This window comes from Rissa tridactyla, chromosome 1, assembly GCF_028500815.1.
Source record: "Rissa tridactyla isolate bRisTri1 chromosome 1, bRisTri1.patW.cur.20221130, whole genome shotgun sequence".
In the NCBI taxonomy this organism is placed as follows: Eukaryota; Metazoa; Chordata; class Aves; order Charadriiformes; family Laridae; genus Rissa; species Rissa tridactyla.
Window position 1 is genome coordinate 28,437,357 of NC_071466.1, and position 24,376 is coordinate 28,461,732.

The 24,376-nt window shown below is 36.1% G+C and overlaps 1 protein-coding gene across 9 annotated transcripts in view; it reads left to right on the plus strand.

Moving 5' to 3' along the window:
• The window catches only part of NBEA (neurobeachin), a 511,894-nt gene that overhangs the window by 66,222 nt on the left and 421,296 nt on the right, over positions 1-24,376 (plus strand). For all 9 annotated transcript variants that reach the window (XM_054223413.1, XM_054223357.1, XM_054223366.1 and 6 more), the window contains exon 2: positions 22,834-23,065. In XM_054223413.1, the coding sequence (XP_054079388.1) occupies positions 22,834-23,065 (232 nt within the window). The remainder of the gene's footprint in view (positions 1-22,833; positions 23,066-24,376) is intronic.

The window sequence follows — 24,376 nt, forward strand, 5'->3', positions numbered from 1 at the left end:
TCATTGGCAAACTTACTTAATGTATACTTGATTCCTGAGTCCAGATCATTTAGAAAAACATTAAAGTGCACTGGCCCTAAAATTGAGCTCTAGGGAACCCCATTGGTGACTGGCCACCAGCCTGACGTGACCCCGTTTGCTATAACTCTTTGAGCCTGACCTGTCAGCCAGTTGCTCGCCCATTTTCTAGCTGTCTGCTGGACATTTAGTCCAGAAGGATACTGTGAGACAGTATCAATAGCTTTGCTGAAATCCAATCCAGTCTACTTCTGCTGTCTTTCCTTGGTCAACCAGATGGGTGACCTTGCCATAAAAGGAAATTAAGTTAGTTAAACAGGTACTTATAGAGAGGTTGTGGAGAAAGAACTGCTGTGCAATGAAGTATTAGCAAATGTACCGAGTGTGAAATATCTGTCTTGCAGCTGGTGGCCTACCTTTTGAAGTAGGAAATGTTTATTTAGCTAATTCATCATTAACAGTCAATCCGCATGTGTCTATGTTCCTAGCTTGTACGGTTTGAGATAAAATTCAAGTTTTCAATTTGAGCAAAAATAGATTTTATGTTACTGGTTAAATATCCTTATAAGTGCTTTTAATAAATATTTATTAATGTTTAATTTTCAAATAGTGATTATTCCAGATATATATTTAGATGCAACTGTAGTATCTCATATATGTTAAGACAGTTACATTAAAAAGACTGGCATCCTAAACTAATAAAACAAAAAATTGAAGAAAGTAACTTTCTCGTAGCATTTTTAAATCTCGTAGGATTTTTTAATCTAGGATTAAATCCTTGTAGGATTTCTATTCTACCAATGATCTGAAATAAGCTTTAAATACTGTTTAGGATATCTAATTATATGTGAAATGCATGTAGATAAAAAAATGTAAATATTTCAACAAAAGATTATAGTGGGTTTTTTCCACTGCTACAAGTATTAAGACTGGGCATGCTAAATCCTTTATATTGAATAAGTTTTGATGCACTTTTAAGGATCCTGTAAGTTCAGGTTTTTGTAGAAATTGATATAATTTGAAAATAATTAACAATGCAGTAATATATAATGTAGTAATATATGCAGTAATATATGTCTTTGAAAATTATGTTGTAAACATAATTTGGTATGGAGTATCAAGAAATTAATCACATGAGAGGACTGCTTGGAAATTACTATTTAATCATCTAAGATATTTTAAATGTCTTGAACTTGGAGAGCAAGGGTTATGGGAATTGTGATAAAAGGGTACTTTCTACCAACTTTGTTTGCTTTTGCATATTTGCTGTGTTGTCCTATATTGTTAAAGGTGATTTGGACAGCTGCTTTTTTTCTTTTTTTTAACCTGTTAGCATTAATGAAGGGGAATGCTGTCTTGTTAGTATGTCCCTCAAACTGTGAATCATTTTTGTATATTAACTTAGCCTTTCTTATATACTATACTTATACTGTAGACTATTACAGCTATACTGAAGTTGCTTTTTTGTGGTAAAGTTTTCATTTTAATGGGAGCAACTCTGAAATCACTTCTTAAAAATGCAGTTGTGATTTTCGTTGCTTGACAACACGGTAAGTTTGTTAAAATTCTAACTCAAATCAGAACAAATGTAATTATTAAAACCATTTTACATAATAAGGGATCTTGAGTGTTTGTCAACCTGGAGTCCACTTTAAATGTGCTCATGCCTTAAGTGGATAATTTCAGTCAAGTATATTCTGTGCACCCCATGGGTCCATTTGTGCTGGTACAAGTCTGTGAAAACTAGGGAAGCCATGCCCCTCCCCAGCTCTGTCTTCTACTAGATGAGCAAGATGGAATCTAATAGTGCTCAATCCATGATGCTCCAATCTGATATCTTTAAAAAACCAAATCAAAACAAAAGAAAAGAAACAAAAAAACCCCACCCCCCAAAAGACCTCCGTCCAAGGCAATATCTTAAATCAACCTTTGAAATCTTTACAGTCTTTAGTGATTTTAAATTCATTAAACCTCCTCTTGTAGTTCTAGTATAGAGTGGCTGATGTGTCCCTTAAACCAGAGTGAAACAAGACCATGGACTGATTATCCCTCTCTGCCACCTCCTGACTTCTCCCTGTGTCAGCACATGGGCCTTCTGCAGGTAGATTTCCGACTTGCACAGGTTCCTTCAGAGTGGTCACTGCTGTCAGAACCTCAGTGGGGGGAACTTTGCATGCACTAAGCTGCTACTTAGCTTTGATTGACTTCAGCTTAGGAGGGAGAGTGGTAAAACGAAGCATCTTTATTCATGAGGAAAAAATCAAATTTAATGTTCTCCATGTCAATCAGACTTGGAGTGTGTTAGTAAAATCCTGATCTGAGTCATCAGTGGAGAGAGGGGGATGCGTCTAGGCTAGATAAAATATGCATCAGTATTGTCACTGGTATTGAAAATAGTATTATTTACGGTACTAGAGATTACTTTTCAACACAGAGGAAACATTCGGAAGTTGTTTGACAGTATCTCGAGGGATGTTCCTTTCCACGCAGGACTTCATAGGAGGACCACTCAGAAATAAACCCTCAGGTCTCATGTGGGACTGAAGAGGGAGTCATGTATGCTGCTTAGGGTTAAGTTTGACACCAGAAGTTCCATTGGCAATTTTTGGAGGACAAATTGATACAGATTCAGGTGCTTTCAAGTAATAAGTATTTTTGACACTGCCGTACTTCATTTGCAAACATTATAGTTCTGAGTAGGTGTAATAGCCCTGTTACAAAAAATTTGTTGTTTTCTAGAGCATGCCATCTTTTTCTTTGGGAGTAATGGCCACTTTGATTGAGCTATTATTTTTCTTCCAGTTGTTAAGAGCAGTCAGAATTTGGTTTTGCAACTTTTCTTCTGCTTTAATTCTGTTTAGCTAGTTATGAGTAAGTACAGTTTTATTTTGTGGATCTTCCTACTGCCTAGACAAATGAGAAATGTACATAAAATACAGAATCGTAGAACAATTGCTCAGTTACTCAGATGTTCAGAATCAGGACAAAATAATCTATTGTTTATAAATTATAAAAAATTTAACAACTTAATCTGGCTGCTGGAGTTCAAAGTTCTGGTAGTGCTGTTGACATAGTTGGAAAAATTATTTTTTTTTTTCCTTCTCCATGTACTTCCGTAACTTCTATTATGGATGGGATTTATATGTGAAATTTTTGAGGAGATAAGCCCCCTAATTATGTACTAAATTGAAATACCCCAAGAAGAACTAGTGGAATAATTAGTTGTTTCATTAACTGAACCAACTGAAAGTGAAATAGTTTATTTGCATAATACAATCATGATTATTGCATGTATTGCAGTATTGGACTATTGTAATAGCCCTTCTTGCAGCACAAGAAGGACACGGACCTGTTGGAGCAGGTCCAGAGGAGGGCCACGAAGATGATGAGAGGGCTGGAGCACCTCTGCTATGAAGGCAGGCTGAGAGAGTTGGGGTTGTTCAGCCTGGAGAAGAGAAGGCTCCGGGGAGACCTTATAGCGCCCTCCAGTACCTGAAGGGGGCCTGCAGGAAAGCTGAGGAGGGGCTGTTTGCAAGGGTATGTAGCGATAGGATGAGGGCCAATGGTTTTAAACTAGAGCTGAGTAGGTTTAGATTAGACATTAGGAAGAAGTTCTTTACAATGAGGGTGGTGAAACATTGGAACAGGTTGCCCAGAGAGGTGGTGGAGGCCCCGTCCCTGGAGACATTCAAGGCCAGGCTTGATGAGGCTCTGAGCAACCTGATCTAGTTGAAGATGTCCCTGCTTACTGCAGGGGGGTTGGACTAGATGACCTTGAAAGGTCCCTTCCAGCCCAACACATTCTATGATTCTATTCAGTAAGTCAAGAATATAGTAAGATCCGCTATGTAATAAAAGTTGGAAGGAGTACTGGAAAGGAAAACGCTTGAACTTTTGATCAAGACTGTACAGTTATTTTAATGACTCTGTTCTTGCAAAATTATTCTCATCTGTTTACACATGGGGTGAATTATTATTTAACTTAGCATACTCACTTCTGTTTATTATCCAATCAATTAAAGAGCAATTGCATACATTTTCGATTTTGCCAGTTGATAATGGTTTCTGAAGACCTCACTTCTGAAAGTGCTTTTGTGGGTTATTATTATATATATGGATATGCTTTTTCCATTTATGTAACTGTTCAGTTTCTTCTGGAGTAACATTTTCACCTAAATCAAGTACCAATTCTGTTTTACACTGGCCAAAAGGGGAAAAATATAGTCTCAGTGTTAATCATGATGAACTAAGATATAGGTCTCTGAAAATGCTTGTGAACATTTTAATACAAATTAGAATTACTCTATTTTATTAATTAATTATAATTAATACAAATTAATATTAACTGTGCATTAATATAAACCCATGCATTTCATAAGGTAAAAATAATGATTAGCAAAAATAATATTTTCAAATTGCTTTTTGCTAAGTAACTTCATATATTCAAGATTCAACTTGGGATGCTTGAAGTGAGGTCTGAAAAGTCCTTTTAATAGATTCTGCCAGGTTTACAGTATGAAATAAATAATTTTAAAGCGTGAAATGTACCTACAGTTCCTTTTTATATTTGAATTCCCTTTCTAAATTATGTAAGTTGAAAGGGGAGGGAAAGTAACTGAATTCAGGCGTTTGAGGAGCCCTTTCCTTTGTTTTTATTACTGCTTAGTATTTTATACTTTTGCCTCAGAAAGTGTGTGTAAGTGCTTTTAAGATATGCAAAACCAGTCAAATATCAAGTTTGACTGGTGCCTTGTGTGAATTACTTCTAATTCAATTTTTGTACTTTCTCATTTCAATTAGGTGAATGGAATGGTAGATTTTTTTGCTTTTTTTAATAAAGAACGTGTATTAAACTCCTTTGTATTCTAATTTCTTTTCTAAAATGTGATTGAGAAATATGTTAGGCATCTCCAAACATAATCACTTTAAATGAAAACTGTGATTATTTTGGAACCAAAGTCTTCATTAATAAGACACGGTTACGTAGAAGGGGTGTAATTAAAAATGGGTTCTAACTCTATTAAAACCCACCTTTCTTACAGCCCTCTCCCCCCACACTTTTTTTTTTTCTTTAAATCAGAGGCACTTTTCTTTTTGCTAATAAGTTAAGAATTTACTTCTGCTGAGTAGAGGTGAATCTTATTTAAGTATTGAGAAAAATTTGTTATAAAAATTTTTGTACTTTGACAAATGCTTTTAACCAAGAAGAGTACCAGGATCCATAGACTATGTGATTTGTAATTACATTAAAGTTATGTAAATATCAATTAAGCGTAATGTTAAAGGAATAATCATACATATCTCTAAGAAATATTTCTATGAAATTTAATGCAATAAAGAACAGATGATTTGTGATCAGTGGTGCAGAATGTAGTTGGAGGCCTGTAAACTAGTGGTGTTCCCCAGGGGTCAGTGCTGGGTCCAGTCTTGTTCAACGTATTCATCAATGACCGGGAGGAGGGGACAGAATGTACCCTTAGCAAGTTTGCTGATGACACAAAGCTGGGAGGAGTGGCTGATACACCAGAAGACTGCCGCCATTCATCAAGACCTGGACAGGCTAGAGAGTTGAGCGGAGAGGAACCTAATGAAGTTCAACAAGGGCAAGTGTAAGGTCCTGCACCTAGGGAGGAGTAACCCCATGCGCCAGTTTAGGCTTTGACCTGCTGGAGAGCAGCTCTGCAGAAATGGGTCTGTGAGTACTGGTGGGAACAAGTTGACCATGAGTCAGCAGTGTGCCTTTGTGGCCAAGAAGGCCAATGGTCTCCTGGTGTCCGTTAAAAAGACCATGGCCTTTTATGGTCTCGAGCTATGGATCTTGGACCATGGTCATATATGGACCATGACCTTGAGGGAAGTCATCCTCCCACCTCTACCCTGCCCTAGTGAGGCCACATCGGGTGTACTGGAAAGAGTCCAGCGGAGGGCTACAAAGATGATCAGTGGACTGGAGCATCTCTCGTATGAGGAAAGGCTGAGAGACCTGGATCTGTTTAGCCTGGAGAAGAGAAGACTGAGAGGGGATCTCATTGATGCTCATAAATATCTAAAGGGCAGGTGACAAGAGGATGGGGCCAGACTGTTTTTCATTGGTGCCCAGCAACAGGAGAAGGGGCAACAGGCGAAAACTGGAACACAGGAAATTCCATCTGAACGTGAGGAAAAACTTCTTTACCTTGAGGGTGGCAGAGCACTGGAACAGGCTGCCCAGCGAGGTTGTGGAGTCTCCTTCTCTGGAGATACTCAGAACCTGTCTGGTTGTGTTCCTGTCCAACCTGCTCTAGGTGAACCTGCTTTGGCCAGAGGGGTTGGACTAGATGATCTCCAGAGGTCCCTTCCAACCCCTACAATTCTGTGATTCTTCCATTGTGTAACATCTACCCCTGTAATTATTGATGCCTCAATTGTAATTGTCGTGTAATGAAATCAAATGATCTGTGATCTCAGTTTTATCCAGTTACATGATGCCTTAAAAGAATGCTTAGTACAGATGGAACTGTGTAATTAGTTTTGCAGATGGAGTGTTTGAAATTCAGACTATGGGAATGCTGTTTTCAAAATCTAGGTCTGAGTCTTGGAGGGACCGTAAGAGTGAAGAGTGCATCCTTAAATGTTCCCTTCATGCTACAGTCTGCATTAGTTGAGTAAATGATGAAATGTGAAAATCATAGAATCATAGAATGTGATGGAATATTTTGCTGAAAAGATATGTTGCCTGTTAACTGTATTTTTAATAAACACTTCTCATGTTTTTTAAGTAAACCAACTAAGGGATAATGTATTGCTGAGAGAGCAGTACCTCTTTTTGTTTTAATGTTGTTTATGGAAGGAAAGGGTTTACTATCCTAATTCTTTATTAGTGGAATTATCCTTTCATTTAAAACTGTATTTAGAAATTATGTATAAATATAGTTTATGATGGGAATCATAAATGGGAAAGGAGATGTTTGGGGTTGTTTACAGAGAAGCATGGTGCTCATGTTACATACTGCATTTATATTTTGTACATATTTTCAAGAATGAGTATGTGGTGCAATTAACATTTTTGGAAGGTTTTTCAGAAGTCTTATTTTGTCCTTATCACATAAAGAGTAATAGAAGGTCTAACTTCTGTTCATATCTGCTACCCCGTATTAACTGTGCTCTCTCACAAATGCTCTTATAAATGGCCTCATAGTTATATTAGTTCTGTGAAAAAACATTTTGGTGCCTAGTAGCAATCATAAAAGCAAATTAAATATTAGGAATCATTAATAAGGAAAAGATGAGCAAAACAAAGTATTTGTTTATGTAACTGTACAAATTAATATTGTGTTCATATTTTGAATGTTGTATGAAGTTTTGGTAATTTAGAATCTCAAAAGAATATATTCAAAGTAGCAAAAAGTATGAAGGATAAGAAGTGTGATTAAATACGGATTTCAGATGAGGAGTGACTTAAAGTAGGACCGTTCAGCTTGGAAAAGAGATGGACAACTATATTTGAGGTAGAGGTGAATAAAGGGGAGAATGTGATAGAAAACACTTGTTCTTTGCTTTTCAAGAATGCAATAACTAGAGGGCTGTAATTAAATTATTCTATAGCAGATGTATAACAAGATATTTTTAAACAAATAATGAGAAACTGCGGGACTCATTACTATAGGATGTTAAGGATACAAAAAGATGAGAGTTCAGAAACTAATGTGAGAAATTAATGGAAGGAAATCCATCAGTTTGTTGGAACAAAGATGTTATTTCTGTATCAAGAAATTCCTGTGTCAGGAGTAGTGGGAGGCTGGGACTTTATAGTGGAGAAAATTCAGTATATGCTTATCCTGTTTTTACACTTTTTGTAGATATTTGGCATTTTGCCACTGTGATAGGCTATGTAGACCTTTTTGCTGTTTTTATATTCTTGAACAGTCGTTCAAACAGTGACACCAGGCAAACACAATGGGAGCACTAGTGCAATCTTGAGATAACCTTGTTCTCTGTACAGGGACTTCGTAATGCAATAATTTGGTTTCATTTCCTTATGGGTTTCATCTTTAGAAGGGTGGTTGTATATTTTTCAAGTGCTGAGATACTTTTGAGTAAAAAAAAATAAGGAAGAAACACACATACAGTATTAGAATAAATCAATATTTTCACTTCTGTCTTGGCTGAAGGTGCATAATTGCAGCTAACCCTAGTTATGTTGCCCTTGGATCATGTAAAATGGTGAAAAATGCAAGCAGTTGTACATAAAATGCTGTTCAGTTTGGGAAAGCTGAGCAATTAAGAGATCCAACAAGCTTGTTTCATAAGGGAAACTCTTGGATCGCTGATAAATTATTTCTAATGTTTATTCATCTACCTTTAAATTTCCTCCTTAAAATTATCTTTTGTGGTTAGAGTTTCATCTGACCTCTCTTATTTTGTTGTATAATTCTGGCCTTTGTTCTTGACTGTGTTATTTTCTACAAGTTCAAAAAAAGATTTCATTGAATGATGAACTTCATAAGAAATTAAAAAAGAAAAAGAAAAAAGGCAATTAGGATGCACTTCTGGCTCTGTAAAACAACTGTTATTGTGGCCTCTGTGGTGCCTCCTTTAGCAGTTGAGGTTTTAGGTTTTATCCTTGCACAAAAAAAGTCTTAAATCATTAATGACAGCCAAAACCTTGTGGGAGACCAGTCATAAACTAGAACATTTATTTTACACTACCCTGAGAGTTATTCAGAGAAGGAAAGGGGATAAACACTGACAAATATGGTTGAAAAAATCTTAGTCTTACAAATGTAAGTATCAGCAATTGTCTTTATAACCAAGGGTAGCTTCTTGTAAAGACTTTACAAAAAAATAAATCTCTCTCAGAGAAATTTTAAAAGAGTTTTTAAAGCACAATCACTGTCCTTCATCAGTATCTTGCTCACTTTTGAGGACAAGAAAAATGTGACAAATGGTAAAATCAACCTTGTCTTGATTTTCTTAAAAAAAATAAAGATTAATGTATGGACTGGCTTTACTTGAAAACTTACATGATGATGATGATTAATTAACAAATGTCAGGCTACCAAACCTGAGAAATTTTCGTATAAATGGTCATTGATATGGAATCTTGCTGTTAATTTTCCCAACCCTGACACCTTGTAATTCATTTGTACGTGTAACATGATATCCTTCTGCATTTTATCACATACTAAACAACATTTTGCTGTTGCAAATTATTTTATTTACTGAGAAATCATTAATGCTTTTTGTACTAACTAATTAGATTTAGAAGTGTATTGTTAGCTATAAATTAAAATTTATATGACAAAATGCACTTATCAGGGGAACAAAGTAAGCTTTGAGGTAATCTGTGCTTGCTTATACATTTGACTGGGCTTATTTAGAAAATATAGTCAACAGGCATTTCAGTCATTAACAAGAATTAGGTTTTACAGGAAGTCTTTGTTCCAGCTCCATTAATAAGTTCAATTCAACTATAGATAATATTTTATGTTGTTATTTGCTGGAATCTACATATCTTTTTAATAGAAGGAATGCTGACTGGGACTTCCTCGTTTACTGTTGGCTCTCTTTTACCTAGATATATCACATGTAGAGAATTAAATGGGACTATATCACATGTCCAACATTTGTTTGATAATCAATAAAGAGCTATTGTACAGAAACGAGCTAGGCCTTTTCACTGGGCCTGAACACTGGGTTGTTTTCTCCCATATTAACTTCTGGGGAAAAAAGGCTGTATAGTTAAGTACTTAATGCTTTTGGTATCTAATTAAAAATGGAATATTGTTGAAAATGAGCATGTTGAAATTGAATGTAGAGCTTCACAAACTGGTGGTGAGCGTTGCCATTGGAAAGTTTCAAAATATTGTTACCAAAAATGGTACTAGGAATCTCAAAATTGTTGATCTAAGAGGGTGGAGGATGTTGAGAATTAAGGACATTTCTTTGTTCTTCCCATTAAGCTCCTGCTTCTCAGTAACATGAAGTGGCAGGTAAGACCACTCTTGTGCACCTCTCACTTCAGTATTTTTTTGAGGTCATGTATCCCCAGCATTGTGGCTCTCCTGGGCTATCACTCTATCATTAATCATTAATGTGAACAGGATACTCTTGACACCTATACGTATCAGTTGGAAAATGGCACTGTCATCACTGAGTTAATTGGAATTGTTCTGTTTTTAAATATTACATACCCGTGATTTATAGTTTCCAGACTTTTCAGAGTCATAGAGTGTTTTGTGACAAAAATAAAAGCAGTTAAAGACCCTAAAGAAAATAAAAAAATAGGAGAAAGGTGGGCATGAGAATAGGACACTTTAAAAATGGATTAATTTTAAAATAGGTAATATGTGGCTTAAGCTTAATGAGAGGAATGCAAATAATTCCTTTTCTTACCAAACACCAATTCCAGAGAAGGGCCACCACGTTGATCAAAGGACTGGGAAGCCTGACAGATGAGGAAAGGCTGAGAGAATTGGGTTTGTTCAGCCTTGAGAAAAGAAGGCTTAGGGGAGACCTTGTCACCAGGTTCCAGTATTTAAAGTGTGGCTATAAAGATAGAGACTCCGTTTTCACAAGGAGTCACGTGAAAGAAACCAGGGGTAGTGGGTACCAGTTACTCCTGGGGAGATTCCAGTTGGACGTAAGAGGAAAATTTTTCACAAAGAGAACAATCAGCCATTGGAATCATCTCCCCAGGAAATTGGTGGATTCCCCATCATTGGACACTTTTAAGATTCAGCTGGACAGGATGCTGAGCCATCTTGCCTGGACCGTGCTTTTGCCAAGAAAGCTTGGACCAAATGATCCTTTAAGTCCCTTCCAACCTGGTATTCTATGATTCTATTCATTTTGAATTTACAGGCCAAGGGTCAATATATGATGGCTGTTTAGAAGAAGATAGTGGGCTAGGTAGATCTTTGACCTGATGGTGTGTGGCTATTTTTATGATCTTAGCCAAAGTATGTAGGTACAACATACACTGCAGTCCTCATGGTTAACATCCTTTATCTCGTTTTTCTTCTATAATCTTTTAAATTGTGTGTCTTTGATGTGTCTGGGAACGATCCCACAGACTATTCTGAAATAAAATCCACTGTTTTCTATGACTAAAATTCTGTTAACTGTATTGTTGCAATTTATTCCAGTCACAGAATGCATCTGTGAGTTAAAAAAACCAAACAATTGCTTTGACAATTATATTTGAATAATAACAAATGTTGTTATCTGTGAAAATAAAAATGAAATGTTTTTGTTTCCTGGAGGTTTCTCTTGACTAAAATAATCTATTAGTATTTATAGGAAATGCATTCTGTTCACTTCTGTACATGAAGTTGGGGAGGCAGGAGTTTGTGCATTGTAGGATTTTTCAGTGGTTTGCTTTTAAAAGACTGCTATCTGCACAAGCATTTTGTGTGATACTGTTAGTTGTGCAATCCAAATAAGATTAAAAAACAATTATTTAAAGTTTAATGTTTCTTAGTCTTTCAATTTTTTGATGGTGTTCTCTGATAAATATATTAAACCTCTGCAAGTTTTGCTTTACAGAGATAACATAGTATTCAACCTACTTTAAACAAAAAAAGTATGTATATATTGTGACTCTTGAAAAAGGTTGTTTTGGTTTTTTTAATCCAACATAAATAAATTGGTAAATGGCTGACAAAATAAGTAAGGGATGTTGGTGACATATTAGATTTTCCTGTGGAAGCTACAGTGGTGCAAGTGCATAGTCTTATTAGCAGAACAGGCTAGAAGAGGCTACAAAAGTAGTTGCAAAGCCATTTATTTTCTCAGAGTACATTTGGTTTGTGACGTTGGTACCTCTCAGTTACTTCAAGCTTGGACTTGCGTCTGGATCTTGAGCTTAAAGTTTGTGAAAATGAGAGAAGAGAACCAAGAACAGGCTAAGAAATCTTACAAACAATATGAACTAGGAATATCTGTTTAGGAATACATTGTTTCATGCTCCTTATATTATGCTCATTTATCAGCATCTTTATAGTTTGTAAAAATCAATTTTGAATTTTTGCTTTCACAGGTGTGGCAAACCTAAGCTACTTGGTTCTGCATATTAAAGTAAATGGTCATTAATTGTTCTCTTTTTGGAGGTGAGGAGGCCCCCTTGTCTAACAGGCTGATCTCTGATTAAGTTTAGATCAGAAGGAATGTGTAAGAAGAACTAAACTAGAAAAAGTGAAAACAAGTTGGTGCTGTTATTCCAAGCTTGAGAATAGTTTTGATTTTTCTTCCCTGAAAATAAACCTGCAAGTTCTGTTCGTTAGTCTTTCAGTATTCAGGTTCGATATCTTGAACTAAAAGCTCATATTCTGCTGTGGCCCAAAAAGGTGTGCTGGAGATTGGTACAATAAATGGGAAGAAAATCTCCTGGTGACAGCAACTCTAGAGCGGGAGGATGAGTTGTGGTTTTGGGTTAAGTACTTGTACGTAAAATGTCTTCATTGGTCTTCATTTCTGTCAGAAGCGACTGGATTGCTCTTCTAGCTCTCCAAGTGGGTAAAGTTTGTCCCGTGTTGCACTTTAAAACTCTCTTCTTGCATTCCCTCTAAGATAGGACTTTTTCTTTCCAGCAGTTATTCTTACGCTAATGAAGCTTTTATGAGGGCAGACATTTGAACTTTATCAACTAAGTTCTGTCCTACCCTGAAAGCGAGCTTTCGTTACAGTTATGTAAAGAGCAGCTAGAGAACTTTGTGCCAAATAGCCCACTGCGAGCCTCAGTGATATTCAGAAAAGGTCTGGCTTTGTCAAGGAGGTGTTTAAAAAAGCAGGGGAGAGAGGGAGTTGAAATTTTCTCTTAGTGAACTATTAAGTCAAACTGTTAACTCCGTAGGTTACGCAGACTTGTGGTGTATCTGAGCGTAATTGATACTTGTCTCAGAAAATCATATGTGTACTTGACTGCAGTTGATCTACCATTGTCTTCAATGCTTTGGTTTAATGCACGCTTGCATTAGTATTGGTATACAGAATATGATACAGCGGTGTACCCGTAATTCTAATTTTAAGGTGTTCTCAGCATACCTCTCCACAATATTTTTTTCTCTTGATTTGGCTTTTAGATCTGTGTCCCATTCTAAATGTGTGTCCCATTTAGATCTGTGTCCCATTCTAAAAATCTGTGACTTTTTTTTTTTCCATTGAAACATCTTTGATATTTTATTTACTGAATTTCTATTTGATAGTTATATTATCAGAGGAGCAAGTTAATAAAACTCATCTAATCTGACCTGGATAATTTTGTGTTATATATGTTACTACAGTTCTAATGTACTGCAGTATTACAGCATTCTTACTATAACAAATACAGTTCAAATCATGCCTTGATGTTGTGCTCTTTGTAAGCTAGATAATAAACTGCCGTTTCCATCCATCAGGGTTTTAGGTTTTTTACCATAAAGCTTCAGCCAAAGAATTTCAATACCACTTCATGATCAAAAATCAGACACTAATGAGGACTCAGTACAGGGGACAGGTTTGCTGAGCAGCATAACATTTTTTTCTTTTTCCTTTCTTGCATCAAAGTAGCTTATCATTTTCCTACTAAGAATCAATGAAGAGAGTCTGGAACGGTATCTCAAGACACGTGTAACTTAGTTTGAATACACAGAAACCTTTGTTTCTTAGGTACAGTTCCTTTAAGGGTGTTTCTTTAGGACAGCTTGCTGAAGTGGCTTAATGTTACCACTGACATTACTTAAGCATTACTATTATCATTAGATAAGTATTGACAACTGCTATTTTGCAGTGCTTATCAAATGAGCAAACATTTCTTCTGGGACTTGGGGAGTACTGGAATCATAGGACTGGGCTGAACGGGTCTTGACAGACATATGCCTCGTATCTGTTACTACCTATAATTACACATTCTAACATGTGGTTGTTTTCTTTGGAAAACCCTCCAAAGATGAAAGTTCACACTGTATATTAGAGGTGTGTTGTGCCAGCTTTACCATGTGAAACTGCAGGATGATTGTTTAGACGACTATAACTTTTTTTTTTCAATAGCGCCTAGTAAACCTGCGTGTATTTTTATTACAACAAAGGCCATTTCAGTTCAACAATTGCTGGCTTTGTCCTTTCAGTGTAGAAAATATTACTGCTGGTGCCAGTGATGTTATTTAGAAGTGTCCTCTGAGAAATTAAAGTAAAGTAGACAGTTCTTGTGACAATTTTTACTGTCTCTTCCTGGTTTATGTCCCAAGGAAGCTAATGTCCTGAGGCAGGTAACAATGACAACAGGAGGACATTGGTAAGTACAAAGTTAATCTTCATTGCTTATAGAGCCTTTGTTCTTTCGAAATGTAAATTATCTTCCAGGCATTTCAAATACTTTTTTAATGATTCTCTTCATGCTTGGAAAAAAGATCTGAAATCTAAAAAAAGAGGAAAAACTGTAGGTATTATCAAAACTATTGACTTATGGAAAATGACTGTCAGATGGGGAAGGGCATGATAAAACGCTTTCCCTGTAAAATAGTGGAGTAACATGCTTTGCTTGAAATGGGGAATAAACGTGCTTTATACTGTATTCAGCAAATTTGGGTTTTGATGTTCTGAAACTAATACAGAAGTGTGATGTTTTTGGAAGAACTCAACAGGCTGTGCTCAAGGTTAGTTGGGCTCATACTCTTAAGCAAAATTTGCTGTATCCGATAATGGTCTGACACTGTGTAATTTACATTTTTTTCCCTTCAATGCTTTTTTAAGACCACTTATACAAGATTCATTAGAGTTTACTGAATTGAGCAGTGATGCTCAGTGAGCAAAACTGCGTGAAGTAAATTTGAGGACAGAAGCCAGAAGTTTTAAACCATGGTGGATTGATCCCATAAGCACTCACTACCATACCTGCTCCCACACACACCTCCCCCGGAGTGCAATGGGGAAGAGAATCAGAAGAGCAAAAGCAAGAAAAACCTCAAAGGCTGAGATAAAGGCAGTTTAATAAGCGTGTGTGTGGGTACCAAGTGATGTAGTAAAGGCAATCACCACCTCCTACAGGCAGACTGATGCCCAGCCGGTCTTTGTACAACCCCTAGTTTGGAAAGGCAACCCCACAGTGTTCTTGCTGAGCATGATGGCATGGAATATCCCTTTGGTCAGGCAGGGTCAGCTGTCCTGGCTGTGTCCCCTCCCAACGTGTTGCCCACATCCAGCCCACTTGCTGTGAGGGCAGGGAGAGAAACAGACAGCCCTGGCACTGTGTTAAGCGCTGCTCAGAAATAGCTAAGCCATTGGTGTGTTACCAGCGCTGTTTTAGTCACAAACATAAAACGCAGCGCCATATGGGCTGCCATGAAGAAAATTAACTCCATCCCAGCCAGAGGCAGTACACAAACCTACAGGAGTGCCCTCCTCCCCCAAAAGAAAATAGAAGAAATTAAAGGTAAATCTTTCACTGAAATATTTTTAAGCTTGCATAATGACAAGCTCGTGCTTGAAAGTACAAAAAGTAAAGCCAAACGTGTTACTTCATTCATATTTTCTCAGCAGGTATAATGGACATTTACATTTCCTTTTCTTGAAATAATTTAAAATTGTCAATAAACTTATTAGGTAGCATTCCCTTAGTGGCTCACTGCTGTGTACATACTGTACATTATTCAGGATAAAAAATGGTTTTGAAGATAAAATGAATGAAGGCTCCTTTAAAAAGGGTACGGTAATGTGGAGAATTATGTGCTGTTGCGGTGATTCACATGAGAATCGGTCTTTTTAGTGCTGTCATTCGGTTATAAACCATACTGTGAGCACACTGGGTAAGATTAATCTGACATAACTTTAGATGTGCCTGTCTGAAGTAGTTGTCCTTTTATAGTCAGTGAAAAGTATTACATTCCCAGGGAAAGATTTATTTCATCCTAATGTTGCATCTAAAATCAGTGAGATGAATCACTTCCCAGAAGCACCTTTTACTTTCCACTGATGGTAGAGAGAATTTCGAAAATTACCCTAGATACACATACCTGTAATCTGGATCTCTAAAGAACTCCATTCAGCAATTAAACTTTTAAAAAAACAGGCAAACAAACAAACAAAAACTGACAAAAACCCACCATGTACTGGTTACGGAAAATATCCCCTTTAAGGTTTTGTAACTTGTAGTCATACTGATATATTTAGGTTAAAAGTACACGTGATCAGCACACATATGGGTCACCCATAAGTTTAATTTATGTCATTGAGCATTCTAAACACTTTTACCTGAAGAAGTCTGCATTCATGCAGCCAAAGAAGAATCTTCCTAAAAGCCTGAATTAAGTTGTTTAGGAATTTAATGGTTTAATTAATGACCAGAAAATAGTAACTTGGTTTTTTTCTGCCTGGGTCCACCAGCACTTTCGTCAGACTACTGCGTTTTAACGCTTGAATTGGAGTCCTATCTTTATAAAACAAGCAGTAGCAGTCTGATTCTGCGTATTTTGAACTCTCACTGGTGATTATGAAATCAATTCAATGTTGTTCTGTACAGAAGATGTTCCAATTTGAACAAGGATTATTCTTGAATGTTATGCGATGGCCTTTGTTATTAAGGGTAAAAAGTTTACTAATTTTCTCTTTAAAACAGCTAATTGATTTGGAGTTTTAAGAGATTCTCAGTCCTATCCCAGCTGGCTATTTCCAGCTCTTTCCCTGTGGAAATTTGTGCCAAATGCCAAATCAGCTGTTTTGCAATGCCTAAAAAGATATATGAACATCAGGGAGAAGAGGAGGATAATTTTGTTTCCAAACTGCTTACCTCCTATAATCACAAGGCACGATTGTTTATTCTAATCGTATATGTATATATTTTAACCTAAAGTGGTTCTCACAAACTAGTCCAAACCAGCTGAGAATGGTTGTCGTGTTGACTGTGATATGCCCTCATTTATTCTTTGGCTCCACCAAAAGGTGGAGCAAGCATGACAGTAGTTAATTTTGAGAGGGAAGGAAGGAGTGTCTTGGTGCAAACCTGACATGGATGTTGTTAGAGTTGTAGTAATTGTAACATTGTGGTAATTCAGTTTTTCAATGGCATTGTCTGTCTAATATTTTACAATTTATATTCTTGATTTTTGTTGAAATAAAGGCAGATAGGAATCAAACTTGAAGGAAAGTAGAAAGTGCTGCTTTGACAGCAATGAACAGGAAATTTAGAGATGTAGAAGTTTGAAGACTTTTGTTCATTAGTTCTAATATACTTTCTTTGATCAAGACAAATGCATAAAATGCAAGGCTGTTAACGTAGGTGTTAAAGGTAAACAGTTTAGGTAACGTGAAACTTATTCCGAAGTATGAGTGCAGAACATGGAAAAATAGACTATTCTGAGAAATCTGTGATACTTCATCTATTTAACATGACAGTAGTTGCAAAGAGAAATGTTTTATTTGATCTCCCTGGAGTTCAGATTTTCACATTTTATTGTTCTTACTGTTTGTTTGTATTATTGTGTCATTCTTTCTTTAGCAGAATGCACTCATGTTTTGTATTTGACCAAAAAAATGCCAATCACCCCTGAAATGTCTTTTCGCATCTCGCACACTTCTTAAGATCTTTATGCTTAGCAGTTGTTTGGGTGTGTTGGGTTTTTTTTAATCACAGGTGAAATTGTGTTGCAAAAATCTTCATGTCTTCAGGTGTTTTTTTATAAAGTCTTCCTAGAATAAGTTCTGACCTCTGCTTTCTTTGAATTTTTCACCATTGAGTAACATTATCATCCTGATTTTCCATTTGTTTATTTTTTATAAGATTGACTGACATCTTTCCTTTCCTTCTGTGTTCATTCGATGAATTTTCAAGTTGAGAAGCCCTCTATTGTTGGAGAAAAGGAGACTGAGGGATGCTTCATTGCTCTTTACAGGTTCTTGAGGAGGGGGAGTGGAGAGGGAGGTCCTGATCTCTTCTCCTGGGTATCCCGTGATAGGATGCCAGAGAATGGTTCAAAGCTGCATCAAAGGAGGTTCATGACATTAGGAAATATTTCTTTACCAAGAGGGTGATCAAACACTGGAACAGGCTTCCTAGAGAGGTGGTTGATGCCCTGTGCTTGTCAGTGTTTTAGAGGCATTTGGACAATGCCCTGAATAATATACTTTAAATTTTGGCCAGCCCTGAATTGGTCAGGCAGTTGGACTGGATGATCATTGTAGGTCCCTTCCAACTGTTCTGTCCTCTGCTGTGCTCTTCTCTCTTCATTTCAGTCCATTCTTCAGAACTTGATTTGAAGACTCTGCTTATGAAGAGTTCTGATTTTCACAAGTAAACAATTTAATTCCACATGTTCAGCAGCACGTATTTTACTCTATTTCGACAACTGATCCGAATATACTATCAGGCATATGTAGACACTTCTCTATTTTCAGGGAGAATTTAATCTCTGTCCTAGATCAAAAGGACATAAAAGACCAGCGTAAGTTCTGCATAGATGCGTCAGTTTAGGAAGAAATGCTTTTATTGCATAGCATAATGAATGGCCAAAGCTTACTGAGGAATGGCCACAGTATTAAAAAAAATGGAGATTCTGAGCAGTGCAGCTGCTTTTGAGGATGGTGGTGTAGGTTAAGGTTCTTGGAGCAATTTGCAAGGAGTGTCAACCTGTCATTGTAAACAACCTCAGGATAGGGGAGATAGCCTAATTTGCTTATAGCTGCCAGTTCAGTACTTCTTCAGGAGGAGTTATGTTTGTTGGCCATATTCACCTGACTTGCAACCATGATCTGAACATCAGTTTGCTGCTTCATTTCTTACAGCTGTGCTGTGAAAGATGCAGAATAGTTAAAAAGTGATAGATGAGCTTGACAAAGTGCAAGCAATAATTCAAGATACTTAATCACAGTGAAAGCATGGTCTTTACTGAATATTAAATGTTCACTTGAAGAATGCAAATTAAGACTGGGTGTTTGACATAAGAAAAAAGATTGTATTTGAGATCTACAATATGGAAAGAGCACTGATTTATGATATGGTATACCGGCTCCTTTAAAGATTTCTATCCTAGTGTACATATTATACTCTAGCTGAAATTCATCTTAATACAGCACTCTTCCACAAGTTATATTAAAAATAAGTTACTTCTTGCCAGTGTGATTTAACTTTTTTGTGTGTGGTGTTGCATCCAGAATTGTACCCAAGTTATAAAGTTGCAAGTTCATTATGAATTTTTACAGTTGCCTACTGGCAGTTTTTAATATGGTGTAGTTATTTGAAGTAGTACCCAAGAGACTCCAAGTTCTCTTTTCTGACTGATAATAGCAGAGTCGAGAGCCTGTCATTTTGTACAGATGGGTAACACTATAATAATGCGGTATTACTTTGCATTTACTAACTCTGAACTGTTATATGTTGTTGCCCGGCCACTTGATAGCAGAAAAATCTTTGCAGCTCTCAGTAGCTGGTGGTTTTTAACTACATTTAATGATTTTGGGCTCCTCATCAAACTTTGTCCTTTCATTAGTATCCGCGCTTGTTACCAGCTCGTTATTGCTGTGGTTCTCCACTGATAACCTCCCTCTGTTGTGAAGACTGACTGGTTGTTCCTCTTTAGGTACAATCTTTTGCTTGGGAAATGCAGGTGTGGAAACGTTGTTAGAGAATGCTTTTCTTCTTTTTTTATAGTGAATGTTCTACTTCTTTTCTTGGCTGAATTATATTTTATTTTTCACATTTTAAAGCAGAGGTGATTGCTGTGTGTATTTATTACTGTATACTCACTTCATTTTTGTTTAGATTTTCCTTGTTGTCTCAGACTTCTGTTTATCTTGACTGTTAATGTTTTTGATCTATGTTGATTTTTAGGATGATGAATTCAAAAAAGTAACCCTCCCTGCATATTCTTACATTTTTGCCATCACCGCTAATTAGTTCATTAATTTGTTTTTTTTATTGAGGAAGTTGATTTTAATGATAATTATTATCAGTTAGCAGCTGAAATATGCTTGAACTGCAGTTAAGGGCAAATCGATTACATTTTAATGTTTTCTTTGGTGAAATAAGCAGGCACTCTGATGGACTATAAATCTCTTGCTGCCAAATGGACAAGAATTGTAGTACCTACTGGGTAGTCCATAGCCCAGTAGAAGATTCTCCATAAAACCAATCTTATTAGTATTCAGTGCATTTTTTGAGGCAGATTCACTGAGATCTTTTATATATACACACAGCTTATTTTTAATAGTACTGAAATGTCCCATCACTTCAGACTGATATGGTGCACTTTATTTCAGTCTGTTTTAAATATTGCATATTAATACATTAGTTTACATTAGCAAGCAAATACAGTTTGATTTATTTTAGTCTGCTGTGAATTATTCTAGTCTGTGTTAAGCATTCTATGTTAGTTTGTTAACTTAGGTTAGCAAAAATTTTACAATTAATAGTGTTTGAGGAAAGGGGGATCAGTCTGTATTGAACCTCGGCATTCCAACTGAGGTATTACAAGTTTTTTCCTTGTTTTTAGGTCCACCTGTGATCAAAAACAAATGGTAGGATTCATCTCACCTAGATTAAGTATCTGAAAGTTGTATAGCTAATATTATCATAGAATTGTTGAGGTTGGAGGGGATGTCTGGAGGTTCTCTGATCCAGCCCTCCTGCACAAGCAGGGCCGACTGGAGCCGGTTATCCAGGTCTATGTCCAGATGACTTTTAAGTGTATCCAAGGGTGGAGACTCCACAAATACGATTTCTCATCCTAGATTTCCTGCATGGAAAGAAATGGAAAGAAGTAGACACTTCCAGAAGATGCTTCATTTTATCTTAGGATAAGCATCTAAGAGAGTTCAATTGAATATCTTCTACAGGTGCCTGTTTTACTTCTGTCTGTTTTAATGTAATCTCAGAGAGGCTTGTCCAAATGGAGAGATATCTGAAAAAAACAACAACCCAGATTGCTGGTGAAGTGTGCGTCGGTTACTGCTGTTTTCAGCAATAGAAACTCCACCTGGGTTTCTTGAAAAGTGTGGTGTTTCCTCTGTAAAATTTGATGATTCTAAAGAGTGACCTTAGAAATACTGTCAATAATTTTGACAGTTTTATTGCCTACCTTTGGTACACATTATGTGTTTACCAAATATAGAATCATAGAATGGTTTGTGTTGGAAGGGACCTTAAAGAGCATCTTGTTCCAGCTTCCCTGGCATATGCAAATATATGATCTGCAGTCACAAGTTCTAAACTAAAATACTAATCATAATTTGGGTAATAGTTTTATTTGAATGTAATTAAGTATCTCAGGAGAACTAAGGAGGTAGTCAGTTTATATATTTAGTATATCAGAACCTTTTATGTTAGAAAATGATAAATTGTTTATTAGCAATTAATTGATAGAGAAAAAGTAATTTGTAAGTGGGTGAAAATTATGAATTAGGGTTTTAGCCAAAGCTAGTCCTTGCTTAGCTGTATTAATTCTGTATGAAGATTGGGCCTGAAAGAAGGCTTTGGATAGGTTTAACCATCAAAAAAAAAGTTAGCATAGTATTTCAACTTGCTTCTTGTTTGGAGTTTAATTTGAAAGCAATACCAACTGCTTTTGCATAGGCTTTGAAATAGCCTTCTATTAAAAGTGAGCATTGAAGTTATGCACTTAGATTAATTATTTGAATATCTTTAATTTAAAACATATTATTGCAATTTTAATTATGTAACTTCCTGAAACAAATATAAAAGAATGTATTAAAATAATTTTAGAATTAATTTATTCTGTTCTTTGTCTTTCTGAATAAGGTAATATATTTTGCAGTTATTGAAATTTAACATTGATGCTTTCAAAATTCTTCAAGGTTATACTAGGATAAAGTAGGACGCATAAGAGTCAGTCTTTGTTTCCTTCAAATTGAAAGATGTTTCTATCATTAAAAGGGGATTTTTTTTTTTAAACTGAGTTTCATATTCAGTTCAGTAAGGTGTGTTGAGTTCATCTTTTTTAAGATATGCAAGTGACTAATTGAAATTGGTGAATTACGTCTCGTAAGATATACTTGGTCTTGACTATGTCTTTTGAAAATTATTGCTAGTTCTATATTTTTTTTTTTTCTCTTCCTCCTAAAATGTGCCTGGTGGTTGTGCTATTTAATTGGAGCTCAGGACAATGGATAGCATTTTGCAAGTATCTGGGTAGATAGGAGTCAAGCTGTGATTTCATCAGTACTGCTGTTAAATCACTTTTCATCTGAGTGCTTGTTCCTCTCCCAGTTCTGTCTCTCCCTTGCGCCAGCAGTAGGTTTCCTGGGCCACACGGTGAACTGATCTGTGGTATAATTAAGCAAGTTTTCTATGTCTGCTGTTGTCCAGAGCAGATCACGGATTCTTTTCTGAGCATGACTGCATGACTATTTGGGTGGTACAATGGAAAGGGCAGTAAGGTCTTGCAAACATGTAACTACAGAATAGTGTTGGTTTATATCAGGAGAAAACATAGCTAAGTTATTTTCAGTGTCTTTTTTATTTCTGAGCAGGCAAATTTCTTTTCAGAGAACTGTAGGAATGCTTCAATTGCTTCTGAACTTCTCAGTTTCTGCAGCTTCTGCAGGCTGGGCCAGGCTACTATTTCAATTACTTTATTTCAAGTATCTTTTGATTTTATTTTATGAAAGTGTCGTATTCAGCACTATGACAAAATTGAAGGTAATATTTTATGATATGTGTATTTTGTACAAGCTGTGTTTTGCATAGCATGATTGTTAATTTGCTGCCTTACAGATCATAGCTGTGAGTTTCCCTGTCAAAATTACCTCTCTCATCATGCAAAAAATATTCAGTGTTGGTCACAATGGAGGTATGAAAGACAGTAAACTATGTATTTCGGGTTGTAATGCTGTTCTTGTTTTCTTTTGTAGCTGGTTGGTGGCGAATTTGATCTAGAGATGAACTTTATAATCCAGGATGCAGAGAGCATTACGTGCATGTCAGAGCTTTTGGAGCACTGTGATGTAACGTGCCAAGCAGAAATCTGGAGTATGTTCACAGCCATTCTACGTAAAAGTGTCCGTAATTTACAGACTAGCACGGAAGTTGGCTTAATTGAACAGGTACTGCTGAAGATGAGTACTGTGGACGACATGATTGCAGGTATAAATTGCCAACTGGTAAAATATTTATTACATTCTTGAACTGTCAACACTGTGTGATTATGGAAGGGTTTGGGGTGTCTTGTTTTTTGCTTATTGTGCTATTTTGGTTAGTACTGCTATTAAGTCAGAAGTACTTTTTTATCAATTTCAGAAAAAATACAAAAATGTATTCTTAGCTTAAAATAGTAGCATTGTTTAAATTAAGCACCTGTTAGTTCATCTGAGAAGATGACGTTATCTTAGTGACACAAAAAAACAATTTTGAACATCATTAAGAACAGTACATGTTAGACTTTTTAACTGTCAAGGTAACATTTTCGTTTTTAAGTGCATTGATCGTTTTGAATTATTCAGATGTTAGAATTGTTATTATGATCCACTTTAAACATAACCTAGACCTGACGGCATATCAGAAATTACTCATAGCTTTGAATGCTGGACATCAGGATAATATTAAATGATCCTTTCATAATGTATAGCTGTGCTCACTATAACGTCTCTTTGGTTTTTATAGTTGTGGTTTTTAACATCCTATAATTTTTTAGAGCATAACAAAAATAACATAATTTGTTCACTTACTGAAAATAAGTGGTGAAGTTGTTGCACAGCTAAGGTTTTCAGAGTACTTTTGAGGGAGTTTCAGTTATTCTGTACTACATCCTTTCAGTAGTAGGGTACAGATTATAGTCTTGAATTACTAGAGGAGCGGGTTTGGTTATCACATTTAAATATGAGATCTACATATGATTAGTATTTATCTACTTATTTTTCTTAGGGAGAAACTTAAGCCAAGCAGTTTCTCTCAACTCAATGTGAAAGTAGTTCTTATTTTTCCTATAGTTTGTGACTGATAGTAGGATACTTAAATTGTGAGGCATGATTGAAAGATTGAAGAGGTTTGTCTTCCGTAATTCTAAGATTTTAGTTTATGATCTGATTCCTGACACATATATAGGCTTTGTGGAAGAGTAAACCAGCAAGGATTTCAGACCAGAAACAAGAGGAGGGTAACAGCAGCATGAAAACTGGATTATTCAGGAATGGTTTTGTCCTTGGCTTTTTTTCAGTATAATGGTGTCTGTAATATTCATTATTTGAAAAAGCTATGTTCTCTATTTCGAAGCAAGTCTAGCAAACACCTTGTTGATTAGAAATGTATGTGTATGCTAAATATTGTACTGCAACATTCAGACTGAAGTATAACGGATCAATAAATTCACAGACCAATGTTTTTCACCAAGTATGTTTTGTTTTGCAGGACTCGTAAATATGTCAGAATAGTATAAGGGCAAAGATATTGTTTTATTCC